Source organism: Gymnodraco acuticeps, unplaced genomic scaffold, assembly GCF_902827175.1.
Source record: "Gymnodraco acuticeps unplaced genomic scaffold, fGymAcu1.1, whole genome shotgun sequence".
NCBI classification, from domain to species: Eukaryota; Metazoa; Chordata; class Actinopteri; order Perciformes; family Bathydraconidae; genus Gymnodraco; species Gymnodraco acuticeps.
This window is the reverse complement of record NW_022991187.1, coordinates 732,983-757,563: the sequence shown is the minus strand read 5'-3', so window position 1 is coordinate 757,563 and position 24,581 is coordinate 732,983. Positions and strand designations below refer to the sequence as shown.

The 24,581-nt window shown below is 41.0% G+C and overlaps 3 protein-coding genes across 10 annotated transcripts; 1 reads left to right on the top strand and 2 right to left on the bottom strand.

The window, feature by feature from the left end:
• Positions 1 to 358: 358 nt before the first annotated feature.
• On the bottom strand, positions 359 to 4,732 carry tcn2 (transcobalamin II). The gene is made up of 10 exons (XM_034238412.1): positions 4,561 to 4,732; positions 4,184 to 4,251; positions 3,578 to 3,767; positions 3,295 to 3,464; positions 3,051 to 3,203; positions 2,503 to 2,675; positions 2,233 to 2,407; positions 1,093 to 1,273; positions 884 to 1,002; positions 359 to 771 (listed from the first exon to the last, which is right to left on the bottom strand). The coding sequence occupies exons 1-10, from the start codon at positions 4,563 to 4,565 to the stop codon at positions 710 to 712; spliced, it is 1,296 nt and encodes a 431-aa protein (XP_034094303.1). The 5' UTR covers positions 4,566 to 4,732; the 3' UTR covers positions 359 to 709.
• ccdc117 (coiled-coil domain containing 117) lies at positions 4,716 to 9,253 on the top strand. Of its 8 annotated transcripts, none has more exons than XM_034238416.1 (6): positions 4,716 to 4,741; positions 6,153 to 6,269; positions 6,575 to 6,622; positions 6,709 to 6,972; positions 7,729 to 7,875; positions 8,324 to 9,253. In XM_034238416.1, exons 1-6 carry the CDS (start codon positions 4,734 to 4,736, stop codon positions 8,565 to 8,567), a joined length of 828 nt encoding a protein of 275 aa, XP_034094307.1. In that variant the 5' UTR covers positions 4,716 to 4,733; the 3' UTR covers positions 8,568 to 9,253. The 8 variants fall into 8 exon arrangements, with proteins under 8 accessions (XP_034094307.1, XP_034094306.1, XP_034094312.1 ...); XM_034238415.1 differs by having other exon boundaries at positions 4,719 to 4,741; positions 6,572 to 6,622; XM_034238421.1 differs by lacking the exon at positions 4,716 to 4,741 and adding an exon at positions 4,779 to 4,869.
• Positions 9,254 to 10,267: 1,014 nt separating this feature from the next.
• Positions 10,268 to 24,074, bottom strand: si:ch211-102c2.8 (trichohyalin). Its single transcript, XM_034238176.1, has 29 exons — positions 23,992 to 24,074; positions 22,939 to 23,014; positions 22,742 to 22,848; positions 22,584 to 22,641; positions 22,384 to 22,506; positions 20,401 to 20,901; positions 19,957 to 20,067; positions 19,749 to 19,844; positions 18,303 to 18,404; positions 17,676 to 17,757; positions 17,448 to 17,592; positions 17,239 to 17,331; positions 17,037 to 17,149; positions 16,807 to 16,933; positions 15,431 to 15,556; positions 14,716 to 14,829; positions 14,353 to 14,580; positions 14,220 to 14,282; positions 13,360 to 13,461; positions 13,102 to 13,284; positions 12,873 to 13,004; positions 12,372 to 12,571; positions 12,150 to 12,276; positions 11,989 to 12,072; positions 11,701 to 11,906; positions 11,525 to 11,551; positions 11,254 to 11,329; positions 10,951 to 11,157; positions 10,268 to 10,655 (listed from the first exon to the last, which is right to left on the bottom strand). Exons 2-29 carry the CDS (start codon positions 23,003 to 23,005, stop codon positions 10,614 to 10,616), a joined length of 3,642 nt encoding a protein of 1,213 aa, XP_034094067.1. The 5' UTR covers positions 23,006 to 23,014; positions 23,992 to 24,074; the 3' UTR covers positions 10,268 to 10,613.
• Positions 24,075 to 24,581: the final 507 nt, after the last annotated feature.

Sequence of the window (24,581 nt, the reverse complement as noted above, 5' to 3'; positions counted from 1 at the left end):
CCCCTCCTTGTGGGAGCTCAGCTCCCATTGGCTCCCACATAACTCGAACCCTGAGAAAAACTATTCTATCAACATATTGAAAAAAAAAAATGTTCCCATTGTTTTTGTGAATACAATAACAAGCTTTACAGCTCTTTTCCCAAACATATTTGAATTAAAAGAAATGTAGTTCTTACATTTGATCATTTGGCATTCAATAAAATAACTTTCCCAACTGTAACCATATACAATGTCAGCTTTAGGAAATAACAAAATGCCAAAGTTGTGTTCGGCTCTCTTCTTAACAGGTCTAATAATATAATAATAATAATAATAATATAATTTTTTTTGTAACAGAAACACAAACGTATAGAAAGTCTTCGTTTAAAAAGCCATTTTTATTTGTTTGGAAAAAGCACAAGCACACTTTGTAAGATATTGGAAAACACATTCATCCCTGATTTAACAATCCATTATTTAAAAAAAAGCTTTACATACCAAAGCAATAATTTTCACAGCAAAGTCTGTTCAATTAGTTCTAAATAAAATAAAATGTCAAGCTTCAAACCTACTTTAATGCAAAAATTCTATGAAACCAGTCCGACTAATTATTCATAGTTTATGGGATCTTAAGTATTATCATTTTAAGTATAATCACCGGTTTAAACAGCAGAAAAGAGAACAAAATTGAACTTCTTCTGATCTTCATAAATCACTGTTGCATCAACTCTCAGTAGATGGTGTTTTTGAGGGTGATCTTTTGAGCCGCATCAATCTTGAAATCGGTGATACCTGTGGGATAAAAAAGCAGAGTGAAATTAAAGCCACAGATCACAGAATGAAGGGTATGCTCTATTTAAGAGTCACAGTGTAATATGTGATGTTTGTGTTTGGGTGTGTTTACCCTCGCTGAGCGCAGTGCCATCAGAGGAGAAGTGCCAGTATCTGCGGTCGCTCTGTCTCGCCTGCTCTCCGTTCACCATGCTTAAGAAAGGTCCCCACAGACTGGACTCTTTGTCAAACCTGCCAAACAACATCAAATGGTCCTCAATCATGAATTATTGTAAGCTATAAAAAAACTGAGAAGCACAATAACACAGTATATGAACTCACGTGAATCCAACATTTTTCATCTTGAGAAGTCCAAGGGCCTCCAACAGAGAGCTTCCCTTTGGCACTTCCACAGAGTAAAGAGCAGCTGCTCCGCTGGACATCACCACCTCCACCGTCACTGTCACTTTGGTCTGACTCGGTAAAACCACCACCGGATCTATGGGCTCCAGCACCAGAGTGTCTAATAGAACACACACCATGACACAGCCATTAAGAGAACAGAAACAGATTTAAAGGGGACCTATCATGCAAAATGCCCTTTTTGATGTCTTTAATACATAAATATGTGTCCCCCGGTGTGTCAGGGAACTCACAAACCCTCTCTCTTTTCCTCCGCACCCAAATCTCTAAAAACGGGGGTACAACGGAGCTGATCCAGATTTGCTGCCGATATGATGTAATATCGGAAATGTGGGCTGGCTTTGAACACATTCATAAGCTCCACCTCCTCTTTTTTTTCTTTCAATATATATATATTTTAAAGCTTTATACCCAGAATCAGCACTTTAGTAACAGGGCTGAAATAGAGGGATATGAGGCACGGCTAGAATGGGTGATCTGTTTGGTATTTTGAGCGAAACGCTTTTTTATATTTTTTTATATATCTGAGACCTATAATACGGAAGAGGATTAGGGCCACAGAAACATTTTTTTTGTGAGGATTTGAAAAAAATATTATTATTTTTTGTTCTGAGAAAAAAGTCAGAATTCTGACTTTAATCTCAGAATTCTGACTTTAATCTCAGAACAAAAAAACATTATTTTTTTTGGGAGAAAAAAAGTCAGAATTCTGACTTTAATCTCAGAATTCTGACTTTAATCTCAGAACAAAAAAACATTATTTTTTTTGGGAGAAAAAAAGTCAAAATTCTGACTTTAATCTCAGAATTCTGACTTTTTTCTCCCAAAAAAAAAAATGTTTTTTTGTTCTGAGAAAAAAGTCAGAATTCTGAGATTAAAGTCAGAATTCTGACTTTTTTCTCAGAACAAAAAATAATAATATTTTTTTCAAATCCTCACAAAAAAATGTTTTATGTGGCCCTAATCCTCTTCCGTACTATAATATATGCCTAAAAATAGCATGATAGGAGACCTTTAAATCATGGTGAACACAGGGGGTAAAAATAATGCTGCTCATACCATCCTCATTGAGACACTTCTTGCTTTTTACTGTCAGGTATGACTTCTGCTGAAGAGCTGGCAGAACCTGAGAAATGGCCATGGCGTTATGGTATCTGTTGTTTCTGGCGTCTGTCCTCATGGCCTCCATCGAGGCAGCACACTCTGAAACGGGGGCCCCCATGGCCAGTAAAGCCTTGGAAACAATGACAGAAAATAAGTACATTAAGACTGCAACATTTTTAGTTGTTTAACGTTTTATGCATGAAATAGAAAAATAAATATTCTTACTTGAACTGCAAGGCCTGTGCTGAACTCATTGCCAATATGACCGTCGTTCCTACGCGAGGCCAAGAGCTTCTGCTGGATCTTGCTGAGGACTGTGTCAAGCTCCGTAGCATTCTGCACATGAGAACCAGCGTCCTTCACACACTGGAGGGCCATTCCAGCCATGGCATAGGTATCTAGGGAGAGGAAGAGGAGAAAATATGTGTAATTGACCGAAGAAAAATATTAACTTGAAGCGTAAGAAAAATAAAAAAATAAATGAGGGTTGTTACCAACTAGCGGATTCCTCTCACAAATAAACACACATTTTGATGAGAATACCCGATAGCTTAATTATTCGCAGTTCACTTTAATGAATTTTGACTATAAGAATATTTAAAAGAGCACATGTATTATAAGTCCTACTATTTTACTCCAACAGTTAGCAGCCCTACATCCTATTCCACATTATCAGCGTTAAGTAGACTGACATAAAGGGATTAATTAATATCATAAGAATTGGGATATTTTTTTTAACAGATTATAGAGAAAAAATGGCATGTTACACTCACCAGTACTCCCAGTGTCTCCGTGTTGGAATTGCTCATGTTCTGCTGCCTTGATGAGTTTGTTGCTGACATGGTGGTTGACCCTGATGCCGCTCACGCAAAGAGCGAGCACACCCAGAGAGTACTGGTAATAGTTGGTCAAAGGGCGGTGGCTGACTGTGCAAAGGAGAGGAGGGATACAAATAAAATGTCATATTAAAACATGAAATATATACACTAAATACACTTTCAACTCTGCTTTACTTACAGGCAATATTCTCTTTTTCTTGTTCCATCTGCTTCTTCAGGTGTGTCAGCAGCGTCTCACTCCTCTCACCGACGGTGAAGGTGATTGTGTTGAGGTCATAGCAGGAAGATTTCAAAGCCAGAGTGTACAGCGACAAGAGGCCCACCACCGACTGGCTGTTAGAGAGAGAGCTGAGAAAGACACAGTGACTTAGGTTTAGGTGAGAACATCACAGAAAACATCGGTTCAGTGGACACACAGATTTAGAATGGCAAGCAATTTGTCGTGTAAAACAGTGCAGTACCTTTGAATGTCATTGTGCAAATCATTTTTCAGTTTATTTAGGTTTTCGCTCTCCTTGGCAAGGTTGTGGAAGTTAGAAAGCCGTAATGCCAAGTGGACACTGGGATTGGGGAGTCCTTCCTGCGTCTCCAGAGAGCGAAGGAGGTTTTTATTGAGTGACATGTGCAGCTCACTATTAGATGTTTGAGTTTCTGGAAGAAAAAATGGTTCTCAGAAATGTTGATCGCAGACATAAACAATACTTGAGTATCTTGCTGACATCAACATGAACTTTCGGAGCATTGCAACATCAGAACTACAGCATCAGCGGGCAGAAGAACAGGAAACAATGACTTGTGAAAATGTGATATGTTCTTAGAAAAAGGTTTCGAATATCCAAATGTCATTGTCCTTGATATCTTACCCACATGACTAAAAAGGTGCCACAGGTCTATGGAATTTTTCAATTACACAACTTTTGTCAAAGAGTAAGCAACATGAAGGTTATACAGATTGCAAAATCAGTGACTGTCAAACTCAGTGAATCAGAGTTTGGTCATCTGGGGTTTCCACTGTTCAAATGAGTTGATGAAACTGGATTTGTTTATATGAATATAATAATACTTACCACATGGTTTACCAGAGGCAAAAGCCAGTAGTCCTGCGACTATTACTAAAGACAGCATTCTGTGCAACCTGTTGGATAATACAAACAGTGGAAATACATAAATATAAACGCCTCATAGGTTAAGATAACAACACAGATATACTGTAAAATGATCCAGACATTTTTCTTAGAAATCCCGTTTTCACACATTTGAGGAAGGCAGGTAAACAGATTTCAAACCCTAAACATGAAAATAATTGCAAAACACACATGGATAAGGTATATACATATTTTTAGCGATTTGCTGTAAATATGATAAGATCGTTATTAAAACAGTATCACAGCAGATAAGTCATTAGCTTGTAAGCTTTTACATGCAGTAAACAGTAGTGTCTGACCTCATCAGGAACGACTCCAGTGTGAAGAATAAACGCTGAGTAAAGTACAGAGGCAGAGAAAACAGCTCTAGTATTTCACTCTGTCACATGACCGGTCATTTGAGATGACAACGCGATGATAAAAGCAAGTGGGAAGCTTTTAAACACAGGCTGTGGGCCGGACTATAATCGGGATGTTGAGGTATTTATCTTGTCATCACATATTCTCTTCGGTAATACGAGCATACAAAACAAGAATAGGTGTTTATCTTGCTTTACACAAATCCAGTCAGTATCTGGAAACTGACATTTTAACTAATGTTTGCTAAGGTAAGTAGCAACAACTAGTGCTAACGTTTCAATAAAACACCACTTTGTTAACGTTTCTTGTGTATATTAACACAGACTCTGTTGTAAGCAGTGGTGTACGAAGTATTTATAGGCTTTTTCTGAGTAAAAGTACCAATACATTATTGTCAAAATACTCCATTGCAAGTTAAAGTCCTCCATTCAAAATCTTACTTGAGTAAAAGTGCAAAAGTTTTATCAGCAAAATGTAATTAAAGTATCAAAAGTAATAATTGTGCATACAAATTGCCTTTATGTGTGTATGTAACATATCTGCATTACTGTATGTGACATTTCTAGAAAATGTTGTTGCATCAGCATTTTACTGTTGTAGACAAACAAAGTTTTGAATGAGTTTTTGTAAAATATTCTAATTATTTGACTCTTTCGTGACTTAGTGTTAGTCCACTAGTTACATTTTTAGAGATGCATTTTGTTAAAAGTAGCTAAAGCTGTTAAATACATTTAGTGGTATACAATTACATGATTTCCCGTTTAAATGTAGAAGGGTATACGTTTAAATTAGCATATAATGGAAATACTCAAGTAAAGTACAAATACCTCAAAGCAGTAGCCTACTTGAGGAAATCTACTTTTTAGTGACTCCCAATCTCTAAATAAGTCGTTTGTAACTACAATTCCCACAATGCACCTGACGTAACACGCACTTTATGGAGCCTCGGCGACTTCTAACGCTACTCACTTTTTCAGAATAGCAAGCTAACGTCAGATTGACCCAGCCTACCATTCAAGCACTTCACCCCATAAGGACTTTTTGTTATGTGGAAGCTATTTCTGCTTTAACATGTTATCAGTGTAATGTCGGTGAGACCATGTAGAGCCTGTTGTCGCGAGCTAATGGGATTATTCCAAAGGGGAAACTGAAGATAGCTTTCAACAACAACAACAACAACAACAAGGCGAAGGGGCAGAGCAGCTGCACAGGTCGGTCTATAATGACTAAAACTAACGTTACATATCTGGTTTAGTTATTCAAAGTTGATTTTCAGCGTAGGGATACATCTGTCATTGTGTATTACTGTGTCATGGTTTAATTATAGCCATTTTACCCGTAGCGTTACAGGCAACAGTGGCGTTGTAGCTAGCTAGATAACCAGCGAGCTGTCCATGTGCACACTGAGTTATACCTTGTTGTGCGACGTAGGTAAAAGACAATGTCTTCAACTGTTTAGCTGATTAGTGTCAATATTTTATAGCTATCGACCCTTGTGTATCTTCATGTATCACCCTGTTTCCCCACGCAGTGAGCTGGGGTTTCTGCCAGCCATGTATTCGTTTTCAGGCCCCACAAGCTATCCTGAATTTGACCTCGGATCTCCAAGTACTTCTGGCCACCTACAGAGAGCACCTCTGTCGAACAGGTATGTAGCTGCTGCTCTGGCAAGTGTACATTCCCTACTTGCATCTGGCATTACATTGCATTTAGTTGACGCTTTTATCCAAACCGAATTAAATGCAATAAACCATACAGTTTCAAACTAAGGTCAATAAGAAAAGTGCTGACATATTCACTTCAAACAAGCAAGAACATTGTTAGTGCTGATGAATAAGTTAAACTATTAGGTGCCACTTTTTTTCATAAATACAATGGCAACATGGGAAATATGTTTTCAATCTGAACGGCGGTATATAGTATCTTAACACACCTGTCTCTGTCCCAAAGCAGCTGGGAGACGAGATGCCTCAGGAAGCACAGGAGGAGAGTTGATGATGAGTAAGTAAAATATGCAAAACAGTTTTACTTACCATTTCACAATGCCTTGAAAGTCAAAATAAGTCAATATCTTGCTTTTATCTCAGAGGATGCAGTGCCAAAAGGAGGAGGTTAATGTTCGAGGCAGAAGTGGACATTTCAGAGAACTCCAACACTAGCTCTCATCATGACTGGCCTTCAGCGCCCAGCCGCCCTCCTCTGCCTGCACAGCCCAGCAGTTCTGCCCCCCCACAGCCCTGCCCAGCGCCCCACAGCCCGCAGCCCTCCTCCACGCTGCCCCGACCCGATCCAGAGAGCTCCTGCATGGAGATAGAGGCCGCTCAGAGGAGACTACAGGAGATCGAAGACAGGTATGCAAGAGGCACCAAAAAGCCACCAACTATCTGACTGCTCACTGAATTAGACCTTTCACTCACACCTTATAAAGAAAAGTCCTGCCTCCAATTAGCCCACACATATTACACATTTCTTAGACATTCTGTGTTAATAGGACACACTGTGAAATGATTAAGTGCTGTATTGCAATTTAACACACTTATGAATTCAGGTGTAAATGTTCACAGATAATTGTCACCCTGGAAACGTCACAAATGTGTTACTGATGAATTGACTTTTATTAGGCTGACATATTCTGCTTTAAAATACAAAGTTAATATACTTATATTGGAGGTGTGTGGCGCAGTGGATAGAGCCTTGGTGTTGGGATCAGGGGATCACAGGTTCAAACCCCAATGCAGTCAGTATGTCGTTGTGTCCCTGTATCCCCAAATTGCTCCTGTGGGGATTGAGTATGGAAGTCGCTTTGGATAAAAGCGTCTAACAAGTCACATGTAATGTCATTTGTTTTAAGGTTTTGTTATAAGTGTAACTTTGCTTCCCTGGTCAGAAACTATATACATGTGTGATCATTCAATATTGTCGTTACTTGTCTCGTCATTTGGTTTTGTGGAAAACATTTTTATTAAGATATTGTCGGTCCAACTTCTTATGTGTCATGAGCTTGTGTCACCATTCAGAGGTGGTGATAGTATTACAGTATATGTTGTTATCACACGCAAAGGTGACATCATAACAGACTGTAGGCATTAAGCAAATACTGTGATCAGGATAACGCTGGAGGATGACGATGAGGATGAGGATCTCGATGTAGAGCCCGCCCCCAGACGACCAGTGCTGGTGATGTCCGACAGTCTGAAGGAGGGTCTGCAGCGCGGCATCAGTGACATCCTGCCGCACACAGTGGCCCAGTCTGTGTACGTATCTTCATTCTGTTACTAAAACGCTTAATGTCTCATGAAGTTATAGGCTTCTTGTTCCGCTGTTGCATACAAGTACAAAAGTATTATCAGCAAAATGCACGTAAAGTACAAACATGTATTGGGCAGAAAAATGGCCTTTACATGTGTATATCATTATATTTATAAATGTGATATTTCTAGATAGTATTGTTGCATCAAGTAGCATGTTACTGTTGTAGACAAACATAGATCTGGTTGACTTTTTGTAAAATACTTTTATATTTTGACTCTTTTGTGACTTAAAGAGTTAGTCCACTAGTTTATATTTAAGAGATGCATTGTGCTAAAAGTAGCTAAAGCTATTAAATACATGTAGTGGAGTAAAATGACGTTATTTCCCTTTTTAAATGTAGGAGTTTAGATGATCATAAAATCTCACCTAGTGCTCCTCATGTCTCTTTAGGAGCCAGTCCTGCATGGAGCTGGTGTTGTGGCGGCCTCCAGAAGATCCCTTCTGTCGGAAGCGAAAGGTCTCTTTACAGAAACAGCATAAAAAGCAGACTGTGTCTCGGCTCCCCCCGACTCCCTGTCCCTCTCCCACCCCTCACCCCCCCCTGAGCGCCTCCAGCCCGCCTGCAGACACACACTCCGCTCTGTACAGCTTCCCTGTAGCCCTCACCTCTGGAGAGGAGGACATGGAGATGTGATGGTGCTTGATGATCGAGCAGCATGCCAAAGTAAAAGACTTGAAATGAAGTCGACAGAAGACTATGAAGGACTTGGAACCACTTGAAATTGGTCAGTTCGGCTTAACATAAATATTTCACGTTTTGCTTTACAGTCACGCCGTTGAGGTTTTTTGACTATAACCCCAATCAACTATGAAAGATGTAACAATAAGGCTGACCTTACCTAGTTTTATTCATTTCAATGTCTCAAGACATGATGTCAAGATACATTTGGCAGCCTTACCCAACTGACTTACAGAATTAACCTTTGCCCTTACAAGTGACATCCTTTGTACAGCATTTTTGCCAAATCTTCTCCAACAACTCACTGATGTGCTGTAAATAACTTTGATCTTTGTTAAACTTCAGTGTGCAGCACCTGAGTTTTGTACAGTTTTTCTATGTTTAGCTTCTGGCATTTACCAGGACATAAAAGTTTGTTTGTGTGTTCATGTTTGCTCATAGCATGACTTCCTGTTCACTGTTTTTGTGGTAGGAATATTATCCACCCATAGTTGTTAGCAAGTAAGTAAAGAAGTCATGGAAATGCACCTTTAATGAGTTGATTGTATTTTCATACTGTATATCTCCATTACCACAATTGCAACTAGCCATCGAGTGTTATGACCTTGTTTGTTTTTCAATAAACTCTTACATTTTCCAGAGATGTCCATTTTTGGTTGGATGTATATTGTGTTGATTTCATCATTACATGCAGTATTGGGAAGAGTAGGGTTTCAAGGATTAACCTCTATGGACCGTAACAATACATAAATACATATATTGTATATTTACAGGGGGTCCGCGGGGTCTTCAAAAGTATTAAAAGTTGATAAATCAATTTAGCGAAAATGAAGGCTATTAAACGGCATTTTCCAAGGTATTACATTTTGTAGCTTGTTTTCAATAAGTATATAAATGGTCCAAAGAGGTTGTATTCTACAGTCTGCCTGAGTGTAATCATTGCGTAGGTGTGTAGTGTGATTCTGTGTAGTTTATTTATGGCATCCCGTTGGGTTTGACGTCACCTGAACAGGACATCGCACGCTCACTGCTTGATAGCGCGCGAAGGTCCGTTTACGCCGGTTGTTAAACAACATCGTTATGGAGAAATGCAAGCTTGCGTCCAAATGGTTGGAAGATAAGGAGGAAGGACAATCAATACTGTATATAGTCAATGTGAGGTAAAGTGTGTCGCCAATGTAACCGGTTAAAACTCCAAGTGGCGATGAGGTCTTAAAATGTATGGAAAGGGTCTTAAAAAAGGACTTAAAGGTCTTACATTTGACTTCAGGATTCCTGCATGTACCCTTTAAGATGATTAGCTCAGTAGGATTTTATTACGTATTCACTTTTTGGGTTCTACAGTCTCCAATGTGTAAGACAAATCTACATTTAAAACTAACCAATACCATTTCAAGGTCAATTGGAGCCCTGTGATAAATGATCTATTTATTAAAAACGCAGTGTGCACAGAAGCATGGATAACACATAGAAAACAACAGACTGCATGTGGGATAGCAGATGTGATTATAGGGAAACCATCTTTAACAAAGTCTCAGTGGATTATTTTATGAAGTTAAGATATTTTAATAAAAGGTATTTAAGAAGTTATAGTAAATGCAACCAATAGTTTGAACTGGGCAGAAATCTACTCAACGTTTTTTTTGTACTTCGTTTTATTGTAATTTAACATGAATGATTATACATAATGAATCCTTCAAGGACCGGACTGCTTTACGAGGTTCTCTGAAATCTGCTCACATGATTTTCAGTGAAAAGTCGGTTCATTGCTCATTCAGAGTTCATTGCAACCATAAGCTATAAAACTTGACAGCCTTCACACCGAGGAATGTGAACTTCATGATCAACTCTTCGGTTGTGTCATTTGTCACTGTGACCTGCTTGTTAATCTGAAATCTTTAGCACATGTACAGTAAATTCATTTATGTTGCCACAGAAACAGCTTTAAATGCAACACATGGTGTTTGTAAGGTGTCCTTAACTTGAGACTGTCCTGATGGTTCAGTGACTTATATTACCAGCAACGCCCTGACCTTGGTTGATCTGTAAAGGAGACACTGGTATTACATTTTATAACAATATGAGGACAACACAGAGATAGTATTGAAATCTGAATGATAAAACCACATTACAGTCATTGTGTATGTGTTAAAGTGCTTTCAGATGTATCTTTCTGCGACAGCATGCCTCTGAGGAGAAGCAGATTGTTTGGGATGATGCTTCTAGAGGACAGTGCTATTGGTCATTTATAAATGTAAAGATGCAGTACGTACTTCTGCCCGTACTCGTTTTGTTTATACTGTGAGTGCAGTTAGTGGCTATTAAAACACGTACTCACTGTTGTAAGATAGGATCCTGATAAATCTAAAGGGATAGTGTTTGCAGGCGATGGGCTCCAGCTGTAGGTCTGGTTTTCTACACGGAGCTGCTTCACTCGGCTCTGGAGGAAACGCAGAAGCTTGAATGAAGCCACGTCTGAGGGGCTGTGGGAGGCAGCAGAGTCCACAACATGGAGCCAGGGAGAGCAAGCTGGTGTCTGAGCTTCCTGATGGGGAAAAGACAGGCGGTATTCATTAATAATGAATGTATTCAGGATAGGGTTCTGTTAGAGCCTAGTGTTACACAGGAACAGTACATCAACCTTTGCACTAAGCGTCAGCTCTCCGTCAGGCCTCTCAGGCTCTCTCGGTCTCTCCTCACGAGACTTTGATGGTTTTCTGGAAAACAAACACACCTGCATTTACGAAATGTTGGTTGTTACAAAATCTCATTACTAGATGACAGAGTTATGAGTTAGCGGGCAAAGGTTATGTTACATCTATCCTATAAGACGCATATCGCAGTGAGTTGAGGCGGGATCATGCTTTTGAGAGGACAGACAGCTGCTTAGTAAGTCATCAGAGACCAGTTACCTGTCCCTTAACAACTTTGTCTTGCACCTGTGGGATAGCAAAGATTTGAGACAAACTTAAACATGGAAGAGCAGAACATCCTTTGACTTCTATTGAATGCTATATTTCTGCTTGCATCTCCAAATGGCATGGGAATCACTGCATTTATGTTCCTCTCTCTTTACTGAATGTGTTACCTCTCCAGTTCAGAGGTCAACTCTTCTTCAAACTTGCAGGCCAGACGAGCCGCAGTGTGCTCCTTCCACTGAGCCATGCTCCTCTGCACCTGCCTCAGCTCCAGGTCTTTGGCCCCCAGCTGTTTGCGGAGAGAAGCTGCCACTCCTCCTCCTCCGTCAGCTCCTCCATCACACATATGAGGCCAGCTCAGCTCCTCGATGTGTTCCTGCAGAAGCAGCTGATGTTCATTAATAATGCTCTGAGTGATGTACACATACATGAGCTTTACTGAGTGCATAGGTTCACACCTGAATGAGACGCTCCTTTAGAGAATCCAAGGCTTGGTCTCTGTCCAGCCTCAGCTGCTGCCTCTGGACGCTCAGTTCTCTCTCCTGAAAAAGCATGGACTTGTATTCATGTCCACATTTAATGGGCTGCATTTAAAAGCACCAGACAGTCTGAATGATACCTTCTCTTTGCTCAGCTGCTCAGTGGTTTGTTTTTGTGAATGAAGCTCCTGCTGCAGATGGTTAATCAAATGCTTCAACTGCTCTCTTAGTGTTCTCAGGTTTACACGAGCCTCGGCTGCTGTGGGACTGCACAGTACAGAAATAGAAGCACATAAGAACCTCAAAAGTATGCTTTGTAAACCAGATGTGTGTGTGAACCACAGTGGGATAGTAAGGGCTACCTGTGGGGTAGTAGCACAGAGCTCTGTCCCTCTCCACTCTGCTCCAGTAGGATCTGTAGATGCTGTGTCTCTGCTCCCAGCTCCTGGCTCCAGCGCCTGAGCCGCTGCTGTAGCTCAGCTGTGATCTGGTGGTGGCTGCTCTCTCTTTCTCCCAGCATCATCCGGAGCCCGTCGGACTCTTTCTCTGCCCTCTGCCTCTCCTGTGAACACAGATCACACCACGTCAGCACCACACTCTTCAGAGCCTTCTCCGTCGCTGCCCCCTCCCTCTGGAACTCACTCCCACAACCCATCAGACTGCACTGACCTCACCACCTTCAAAAAACTCACCTCTTCAATCTGGCTTTTAATGTGTGATTGTTTTTGTATTATTTGACTTTAACTTTAACTATATCTTTATTTGTTGTTCCTTTCTTTTCACTATATCTGTAAAGCGTCTTTGAGCACCTGTTATTATTGTTATGTGCCGCCACATGATTGCTTTCTGTGGTGTTCTTGCACCTGTGCCATCTGTCTCTGCATCCTCTGCAGCTCAGCCCGGTGCTTCTCTTTCAGGGTTTGGCACATCAGAGCCGTCACAGACTCCTGCTCCCGCTGCTGAGCACAGCTCTCACTCTCCATCTCCTGCACGCGCTTACAGTTGCAAAGCAATCAAAGAAAGACATTGTAATCAGGACACATTTCGATTGATTTAAAAATGGCAACGTTGTCAGTGTTGGGGTCACCTTACAGTTTTTAGTTCCACCACTTTCTGTTGGAGAGCCAGTGCTTTACTCCTCTCTCGCTGCATCTCACTCCTCATGCTCTCCAGGCTCTTTCTGTTCTGCTCTTGTAGTTTCCCACAGTGCATCTGCAAGTCTTCCTCGTTCTCTGCCTCCCACTTCCTCCTCTCCTCCTCTATTGTTTTGTGCACCTAAATGGCAGAATATACTTAGCATATCATGCAGTCGTGTAGCAAACATTTCTTTGTATATGTTTGGAGGAGTACTTTTTCCAAGGCTTCTTTATGCTGCTGCTCTTCACGTAGTTTTGCCTCCTGCTGCTGCGTCTCCAGAGAGTCCCTCAGCTTCTTTGCCTCCTCTTCTTGGAGCTGCCAGAATAGGAGAGGGTCACATTAAGTTTGTATTTTTAACTCTTTGTATAGTGAATGCTTCAATAATCATGAGGACAAGTTTTGATAGCCACTATTGCCGGCCATCTTAATAAATAATACCTGCATTTTTGGCAGAGCAAGGTGCCTTTAACCAAATAGTTTACTTTAAAGGTGGGGTACGTAAGTTTGAGAAACCGGCTGGAGATACACTTTTTGTTATATTCCATGGAATGCTCTTAACATCCCGATAGCAATGAATATCTTAAGTGCTTTGACAAAAAATCCATAACAAATTTCATCTGTGGAAGCCGTAGTACTGTAAAAAGCACGACCAATCATCTGAGCCGGCCCGGCTAAAGTAACTGGATGGCCTACCTGCCTGTCAGCCTTCCATCTGTGCACAAACTTATCTCGTGCCCTCATTGGTCATGTGCGCGTTCGTGTGTGTTGGAGGAGGGGCTCTGTAAGGTAGTGGCAGATTGTTTCCGGTTGTGTATTTTCTAATTCTAGCGCACTCGAGTTGGTTTCTCCAAAATGACCCACCCCACCTTTAATATAGTGTAACAGTGGATTTCATATTTTCAGGGAAACTCTGACCTGAATGGAACTTTTTAGGGACTCAATGTGTCGTGTGAGAGACAGAGCGTTTGCCTTCTCCGGCTTATTAACCTGAGGGCACAGGCAGCCAGCGGGAGTGCTACATCATTAATCAAACTGTCATTTGACGCATCATTAGTTTTTGACATTTGAATCACCTTTTGGATTTGCTGCTCATGAGCCAGAGCCATTTCTTTATTTTCCTTTTTCAGTGCTGCATCCTGTTTTAACAAAAGAGGAAATGTTAGTACTTGAAACCATGGCTTGTTGACTTAAAAAGAAGACACTTACCATTGTTTGGGCTTGCTGGTGGGCCTCTTTGCTTGCATTGCAGTGCTGTGTTTTCAGATGCTTTAGCGCCCCCTTCAGTCCGTCTCGTTCTGCCTGTAAGGCCCCACGTTGCTCCTGTACATCCAGCAGCTGCAGCTCCTTCTGGGCCAACATCTTCTCCTGAGTGCTCACTCTGACCTTACACTCTCCCAGATCACCCCTCATCTCACTGACTTTAAACTCTACTGCCTGATAGAAACAGACACACCAGAAATACAAGTGATAGTTAGTTAGTTAACACTGGATGTTGAAAGGATGCCATTTTTCCTTATAGAAATATATTTAAATGTGTGGAAATGAGAGTATGCTGTCATTAGGTTTCACCTCGATCTGATCCTTTTTCTGCCTCTGTTTCTCCTCCAGATAAGCACACCTGGTCCTCAGTAAGCTCTCGGCCTCTGTGACTCTCTGGAGCTCCTCACAAGTCTCCTCCAACTTCTGCACAAGTGAGTGAACACATAACCAGAGATATTTGAACACAAATGGAACATCTGTCTTCAACACTAAAACAAAAAGGCACATCCTCACTGTGGTCACTCACACAATAGAGAACATAGCTAAAATGATACATTCACAATAAAATATTCTTTGCTTACGTTTGAAACACAAACTATGTGAATCAAATATTTAAAAAAGGGTTAAAACAGATGAAGTGCCACGTTTTCAATCAAACAGACCAACGTGACAGCTTATCAATATTCTTTGAAGTTGTCGTTTTTTTCCAACATCTATTGTCTTCATTAAGTAAAAGTGATTGAATGAATAAAGAAATGTAATTGACAAAGAAACCCAATACTACCTTATCATTTGAATGAATACACTTTTTATTGGTTTTTATTTCCTTATATATGAAAAAGCTCTCATCATAATTAAACATAAGAGTTGTAGTAATAGTAGTTATAATGTTCTATGTTTTGAATATAAGAATTGTATTCTTATAGTTTGAATACTGTTGTTATTACAGGGAATATATTTCAATCGTATTATGGTTTAATATGATGATTATTGTTATAGAAATAAATATCCCTAAACACAGTACTTCTTGCGTGGACTCGAGCTTCTCTCTGGCACGCCGCTGTTCAGTGAACAGTTCTGTTTTGGCGTTATCCAGCTGTCGCTCCATCTCCTCCCTCTCCAGCAATGAAAAGACGACACTGCTGGGCTGCTTGTGGAAAAAATAAAAACATGTTAAAGGTCTCCTATTATACTGTTTTTCATCAATATATTATAGGTCTTAGATATATGCAAACATGTCTCTGAAGTGTTTGGCTCCAAATACCAAACAGATCATTGAAGCATCCCATAATACCCTCTGTTTCAGCCCTGTTTCAAAAGTGCTGATTCTCTGTCTGTTACTTTAGGTGAAAATAAGGAGCCACTCCCCACGCCCCTCTGAGAGAGATTTGGTTAAAAAGAACACATTAGGCGCGTTCACACCGCAGTACTTTTCCCATTTTAGTTCCGATATAGTTCCGAAATGTCGCGTTCACACCAAAAAGAGCCCGAACTAGAATTAGTCCATCAGAACCTTTTCCACCCCCTTTTCCGTCCCTGCTAGAGAGCAGGGACTTTCGTGGGAGAAAAAGGTTCCTATTTCTGATTGGCTGGGCGGATTGCAAACCACGGCCCGTAAAACTCCCAAAAGGTTTTGTGAAGCCGCCATTTTATTATCCTCGCATTAGCATTATTAGCATTAGCATTAGTTAGAGACTAACTTATGGCAACACAAAAGGAAACATGGGAGCGGTGGAGTGATGAAGAGGTTTCGGCGTTCTGGCCGTTTACTCGGAAGGCTTCAGCAGAAGCTGCTGGGAGTCCCAGCAGCTTCTACTGAAGCCAGTCCCCAACTCCGGGGACTTCCGGCCCGGGCATTTTGGGTGGCAGTATACGCCGTGAAGTGGTTTGCGGCCTGCCAGTAAACCCAAAGAAGAAGAAGAAGAAGAAGAAGAAGAAGAAGAAGTGACGTCAGAGGCTTCATTTGCGTAATCCTCCCTCAGGGACTTATTCCGGTGTAAACGCAATCTGTACTGAGTTCTCATGAACCTTTGTGAGAAAAGTACTGCGGTGTGAATGCGCCTAATGGTGCTCTAGGAGGAGATGCAGGTGATAAGGGGGGGGTTACGTTGGTTGGTGATTGGCTAATGGTTACACAAGCCAACAAATCGTTATGACATCATAAAGTGGCCAAAATCTGATCAGCTCATTTTCAGACAGGTTTTTATAGAAATGGATCAGGGCAAAAAGAGAGAGAATCTTTTTTCCTGAAACTTTCAGAGTCTCTTTCCACAGAGGGGACACGTGTTGATGTAGAAGAGACATGAACAAGTGGATCTTGCACAATAAGTCACCTTCAAAACATGTATATAAGCACAAGCAAGTATTGACAGACATCTTTCTATATTCATGTTTCATTACCCTCTCTGTGAAGCGTCCTTCCTTCAGAGTCTGCTTACGCTGACTCTGCGCTGTGAGTTCTTCCTCCAGGTGTCTGACCTCGAGCACACAGACCTCTCTCTGCCTCTGCAGCTCATGCATCTGGACACTACAACAAGTTTTATTATTGCAATGCTATTCTTTACATAACACAGGATTATGATGATACATTTTAATGTAGACAGCTTTGTAGAATGAAGTTTGTTTTATACCTAATAGCATCCTTCCCTGCTCGGCTGTCTCTCAGAGTGACCCCCAGAGTCCTCTTCTCCTCCTCCATCTTTGCTGTCTCTACAGTCAGTCGCTCTAATTCCTGCAAGGCATGCTGGGATGTACACCGAAATCTGTAAGTGTTATTCAGTCTTCTGGACATGTTCATATAAACGGCTGGATATATAAGATGCTACACTTTACCCTTCTCCTCTGTTGAAGTTCAGAAAGGGAGAGCTCAACATCTTTTAACTGTGTCTTCTTCCTCTGCAGCGTCTGCTCCTCTTTCTCACATTTCTAAACCAGACAGACGACACCAGTAAATGGATGTCTCTTACACATGCACATGGGGGACATTTGGCAAATGACTCCTAATGTGATACTTATATATATCACCGTCCACTCATTCTCACTTGTTGGAGGGTAGAGAGCCGCCCTTTCATCTTGGCCCAATCAGAATGCATCTTCTGTGACGTCCTCTCCGGCCTGCATCTGCCGCTCCTTTGATTCAGTTCCTCTTCTGTGTCCTTCTTATTGTGATCCAAAGAACACACATGTCTGGGACACACACACGATGTACCAGTCAGAAATAATAATAGTTTTAATTGTATAAAACACTGAAGAGAGGTCTGAAAATGTACCTGTAAGAGTCTCTCTTGTTGCGCGGTGCCTTACGGACAGAAGGACTTCTGTTGTGTACTTTTCCATAAGAGAAGCTTCGGCCTTTGTCAACATAAAAAGGCACAATCGTTGACATTTAAAGATTGTATTAGTTCTTTTTAGGGTTGCAAAATTCCGGGAATTTTCAAAGATGGAAACTTTCCATGGGAATTAACGGGAATTTTCAAAATTGATTGGGGAAAGTATATTTTAGCATAATCTTGACTAAAACAAACAGATGCCATTCAAGTACACTTGAATATCCATGCCATAGCACACTGCATGGCTATTGAGACCACACCCCCTTCAGGCACTGTGCATTCCTCCATCACATGCACAGATGAGTAATATTTAACTCAACATTCCTGTTTTCGTTCTTCAATTAAACAAATAATTGTTCAATAAAATAATTAAAACTTGTTCTGTTCTACTTCTGTCCTAAAAATCTGTTGAAATGTCATGTTTTTTGAATATTTCCAAAATTCCCCAGCTTAACTTCCCATGGAAACTTTCCGGAAATTTACCGGAAACGTTCTGCCCCTTTGCAACCCTAGTTATTTTTGATGCTGTGGACTCATAAAGAAGTGCAGAGTAAGATCTTGCTTTACCTGATGATGATCTCGGCTCACTTTCCCCCTGTGTGTGTGTGTCACTGTGGTTGGTACAGTGGTCCTCCATGCCTGTGACAGACTGAAGGAGAGAGCGCCATCCTGGGAGAGATCACACCGGATGCTTACTGTCATTTCAAGCATGCATTTTTAAGATTGATCTTTTTTTGTTTGTGCTGTCCGCTCTTGGGTTTTTGCTGAAAAAATGGGAATACTTTATATATGTTGAAAAGTAATTATACACACATCAAGATGCAGAAAAACAGCATCATTAAGGAAGAGGTTAACGCCTGCACACTAACTTTATAGCACAACACTTTTTTAATAACTATGTTTCGACCCTAATTGGATCTTTGTCGGGTCAGAATGGTTGAAAAGTGGAAACCTCAGCCATTTTCTTTACAGCATACACACCAATAGATAAACAAGCTTAATGATAGCAGGTGCTGTTCACCTACTCTCTTTTTAATTGGAATTACAAATGAAACAACCTCTGTTGTCTGGAAGGCTTTTTTCATTTTGTTTTTCCTAAAGTCAGAACTTGATGTGTGTAAATGTTTTTATCGTTTGAATGTACTCAAGTCTTTGTGCTTAAATGTTCATTGTTAAAACTGTGTTGCTGCTCACTTGGCCAATGGGACAAACATGGTTAACTAAAGCATACAGTTTAAAAAATATAACATATACATCTTATTTATTAACATTTGATCATAATCATTATTAAACTACAATGGAAAATATTGCATTAATTTAGAAGAATTTAGAGAATGCATTCTAAATGTATAGACATTGGGTCTAAAGAACCTCTAAAATGAGTTATATCTCAAATCACATACAAAAAATTTAACTTTTACGGCATGCATTAACAGGGTATATGCAGGAATCCTGAAGTCAAATGTAATTCCTTTTAAGACCCTTTCCATACATTTTAAGACCTCATCGTCACTTGGAGTTTTAACCGGTTACATTGGCACACTTTACCTCACATTGACTATACAGTATTGATTGTCCTTCCTCCTTATCTTCCAACCATTTGGGCGCAAGCTTGCATTTCCCCATAACGATGTTGTTTAACAACCGGCGTAAACGGACCTTCGCGCTATCAAGCAGTGAGCGTGCGATGTCCTGTTCAGGTGACGTCAGATCCAACGGGATGCCATAAATAAACTACACAGAATCACACTACACACCTACGCAATGATTACACTCAGGCAGACTGTATAATACAACCTCATTGGACAATTTATATACTTACTGAAAACAAGCTACAAAATGTAATACCTTGGAAAATGCCGTTTAATACTTTTTAATAGCCTTAATTTGCGCTACATTGATTTATCAACTTTTAATACTTTTTAAGACCCCGCGGACCTCCTGATTAAGTTGTTAAACATGTTTTGTCATTTTTAAATATGACTTCCATCCACAGTCTCTGCAGTCTCTCACCTGGCCGCCTGTGGATGTGGTTTCTGACCTGCTCCGTGCACACTGAGTCCAGGTCACTGTCAATGGACACGGTGTCAAAACTCCACACAGGAACTCCTGCAAGAGAAACAAGCCGACAAGTGTCACTGTTGGAAGTGAATACATTCCCGAGAGGATTAGCTTCACAGTGTGTGCATGTCAGGTCCAGGATGTTATCTGTGTGTGGTACCTGCCAAACACCTGGCCTTAGGAGAACAGCTGTTGTTGAGCTGTGTGGTTTCATGACCTGTTACAGCCTCTGTTCTGTGAGAGACTGAAAGAGGGGAGGGACTAAATCCATCTGTAAAGGGCACAATGAAAAGTAAATAATACAAGTCTAAGATATGCTGTAGACACAATAGAAAAGTGATGGTACAAAGCATTCTCTTGGTGATACAGTTGTTAAGCATTTCTTTGAATAGGACTCCAGCAAAGGCCATGGGGGCGCTTTAAATCAAAATGTGCTTTCATTATAATTAGTTTATTTATGTGCATAAATGTGACATTCTGGGATAAGGGAAAGATCATGTCCAAAATGAAAAGGTGTTATCCTCTGAGTCTTATTCCAAGCAATATACCCATGAGATGTAGGAAGGGAAAAGTACCATAAAGGGTTTGTAAAGAGAGTACTCACGGCTGCTATCATCACCGAGCCTCTGTGGTGAGCTGTATCTCTCTCCAGCTCCTGCTTTCCTCCTGCTTGATGTGTTTACTCCGTGGCTATTATAAACACATTTCTCCTCACTCTGACAGTCGTGAGCACTCTCTGTGTTTTCACTGCTCTCCCCTGTCAGTCCTCTTCTGTCAACATTAAGTATAAAGTGTTCACGCTGACAGTCAGATATCTCTGTCCTCCTAGTCACTTCCTCTCCGTCGTCTAGTTTCTCTATATAACTCTCTGGAAATGTCCATTCCACCATCTCGTCTCTGAAGCGGCTGACAAAGTCCTCGGTGCAGATGCTGTCTGAAGGAGGGAGGATTCCTGCTTCCATCCTCCCCTCGTTACAGGTGTCTCCCAGCAGCCTCTCCAGCCTCCAGAGGACCTGCTCCCTCTGAAACTCCATTTCCTCTTTGTCTCTTGTCCTTCTGTCTACTCTCTGAATAGTAGGACCTCCCCGACAGCCTGAGCCCCTCTCTGGGGGAAGAGCAGAGGAGACAGGGTGCTTTTGAGTAAAGAAAGAAAGTGTTCTCGAGCATTTAAGAGGTTATTATTCCATGTAAAACGTTGTTTCTCAAAGTGAAGGCCAGCGGGCCCTTACACACATTTTGTGCCAACCCTGAATGTGACATTACTTAGATCAATTATATTTCTTAATAATTTGCGGTTCATTTAAATAGTTTTACTTTTTAAAGATTTCATACACCACTGTGACCAATGCGACCTTTTTTTTTATGTGAGCACTTTTCCTGTGCAGCCCCAAATCATATATTGGCTGCTTTAATTGGCAGTCATCAACACTTTGAAAGCCCTGGTATAGAATGCTTTAAAGTTATGGAATAAAAAAATAAAAGTATAATATGCAACAAAAAAATATATAACATGCTGCAAAGAAGTTGTTTCCCGACTCAGACTGCAAGGAATCTGGGTGTGACCCTAGATAACAACCTGTCCTTCACTGCAAACATCGCTGCTTCAACCCGCTGCTGCAGATACACGCTTTACAACATCAGGAAGATACGTCCCCAGCTGACACAGAAAGTCGACTCAGGTTCTGGTCCAGGCTCTCGTCATCTCACGCCTAGACTACTGCAACTCCCTCCTGGCTGGTCTACCTGCATGTGCCATCCGACCTCTGCAGCTCATCCAGAATGCAGCGGCTCGTCTGGTCTTCAACCTTCCTAACATTCTCCCACACCACTCCGCTCCTCCGCTCCCTTCACCTGGCTTCCGGTAACTGCTAGAATCCACTTCAAGACACTGGTACTGCGTACCATGCTGCGAATGGATCTGGCCCTTCCTACATCCAGGACATGGTTAAACCGTACACCCCAGCGCGTGCACTACGCTCTGCATCAGCCAAACAGCTCGCTGCACCCGCACTGCGAGGGGGACCGAAGTTCCCATCAGCAAAAACACGTGGGTTTGCTATCCTGGCTCCAAAATGGTGGAATGAGCTCCCCATTGACATCAGGACAGCAGATAGCTTACACACCTTCCGGCGCAGACTGAAAACTCATCTCTTTCGACTCCACTTCGAGCGATAGAATTACTAACAAAGAACTGCTAACAAAGCACTTATATACTAATAAAGGACTGGCTTATCTAAAGCCAGTTGAGTAGCACTTGAAATGTTTGGCTCTATGAAACCTGATGTACTTATATGATTCTGTTTTCTTCAAGGTTGTGTCTTCCTGGTCGAATGTACTTATTATAAGTCGCTTTGGATAAAAGCGTCAGCTAAATGCAATGTAATGTAAAAGTATATCAAAAAAGTATTTAAAAAAACCCAATTAAGACACCTGGCTTACTCTAATACTGAACGGTTTCAACATTTTATTCATAACTCAAGGACACAGTTAATGACAAAACCCCTCATGATGAGCAGTAGTTATTTCTTTCTAAAGAACATAAGCAATTGTTTCGTCTATAACGATACTACTACTAATGACATTTTACCTGAAGTTGGCTCTTTCGTTGGAGTTTGTATCAAATCAAGACAAGACATGGGAGTGTCGTTTGTTTGAGTTGTACTCCCAAGCCCAGTGTCTTTGCTCAGAGAATGGCTCCACCTCAGAGGATCTAGAGAACAAACAAACAGATAATTACCTGAACAAACATCTCTAAATCAGGCATAAGGAGTTCGTTGGTGACATTACCCGCATCATCGTTGCAATCACGCTCTCTGGGAATTGCCAGATGTTTCGTTGGCTGGATCTGTAGGAATTAATAACACTTACTTCTTTAAATATTTGTATCCAGATTACATTTTGGCTACATTAATACAGAAAAGCAGAAACATTAAGGGGAATCAGACCTGCAGTTGACCAAGCTGAGCGTCCAGAGCATCTAAGAGGAGGTCACACTGGTCCAGTTTCAGAGGAGGAGAGTCCCGTCCAGACTCACAGCTGTTGTCATTCAGATCTGTCAGGGCAGACGAAAGGGTCAACAGTGAGTGCCATCTTCCAATAAGGTGAGATATTAATAAAGGTAAAGATGTACTGCTAATAAAACCTGTGGAAAAAAGCTCATCTGTTTCCTCTGCATCTCTTTCCGCTCCGTCACTATCTCGGTCAGCCATGTCTTGTTGCTAAAGAGAAGAATGCAAACACTCAGTCACTGAACACAACATGTCCAGCAGTGTCCACCACTGGTTAAGGTTGGGCAGTCATAACGGGGGGGGGGGGGGGGGGGGTTGTATGCTGCTCAGTTGTCCAGGGAACCAAGACAATTCAGCCAAACTCACTGCCTTTCACTAAGAAGACTATAAATTCCTTCCTGTCCCTCCCACTGCCCAAAATAAACATGAAGGACAGGTACAGATCATTGTGCTCCAACATTGTAGCTAATGCTGGAGTTTTCCTCTCAAATGTTTATGACTGAAATGCCCAGTGGAGGAAGAAGTACTCAGATTTTGTACTTAAGTTAAAGTGAGTGTAGGAAATATACTCCAAGTACAAGTTACAGTCCTGCAATCAAAAGTTACTCAAGTAAAAGAACAAAAGTATTAGCATCATAATATACTTACAGATAAGTACTCATTATGCAGATCGGCCCGCTTTCAGATTTATTATATGTTTTGATTACAATTATTGATGCAATAATGTGTTTGATCAAAACAGGTAAATGTGCAGCTAGTTTTGAATTTAACTGATTATGTTAACTAACTAAAGTCTAATTTAAGTGTTGATTATATTTTACATTATTGATCAAAATCTGTAAATCAGTGAAAGTACACAATTTAGCTCTGTAGTGGGGTTGAAGTAAAGTAGCAAACAATGGAAATAATGGAAAAAGTACAAGTCTCTCAAAATTGTACTTAAGTACTTAGTAAATATACTTGGTTACTTTACACCTCTGAAAGTGCCTTATATCGGCAATGTGTCAATTATCTCAAGTTTTTAAACACCACTAACATCAACACATAGTTAACCTGATTCACAGAAGACACATAAACTCACTAATGATTTCATTTGCATGGAGCTACTAAACGAATATCACATCTTCAATTCCAAATCATACCGCCACCAGTTTACTGATACACATGCACACACATTACTCACTTACTTTAGGGTAAAAGATTGAAATCTCCTCTGAACTTGACTCCCTGCTGAAGCTCACAGAGCTGAGTCCTGAGCTGTCCTGAGTAACGGGAGCTTCAGAAGGTTGTCCTGGAAACGTTCAAACAGCGCAGGACAGTGAACACACCGCGGGAAAGTTACGGTGTGTCCACCACACCAATGTGATAAAAGTCAATATTGCTGGTTGTATCTGTTACATTGGTTGCAGCCAATAATTGACAACAATTAAAAATAATACAGGTTGTGTTGTAAAATGTGTTACGTTACTCCGTTTAGAGAATATACGTTTCCAAATAATATTGAGTGGCATTTCTTCAGCTCTGCACAACATTTGACACTCACTCGCCACCACAGCTATTAGTCAGTCGAAGAGATGATCTCTCTGCACTGAACGGAGCAGAGTCGTTAACAGGAAAAGCTGTCTGCTGTGTGAACTTCAGGGAAACTCTATTCCTACAAGGGGATTCACAGCCACCTCACAACGCGCTGAACTGCCCCTTAAAGTTTCTGAGTCAAGTTGTTGACCTCCATGTGTGAGAGCTGCTGTCACGCCAATTTCCTGAAAACTGGTGAGAT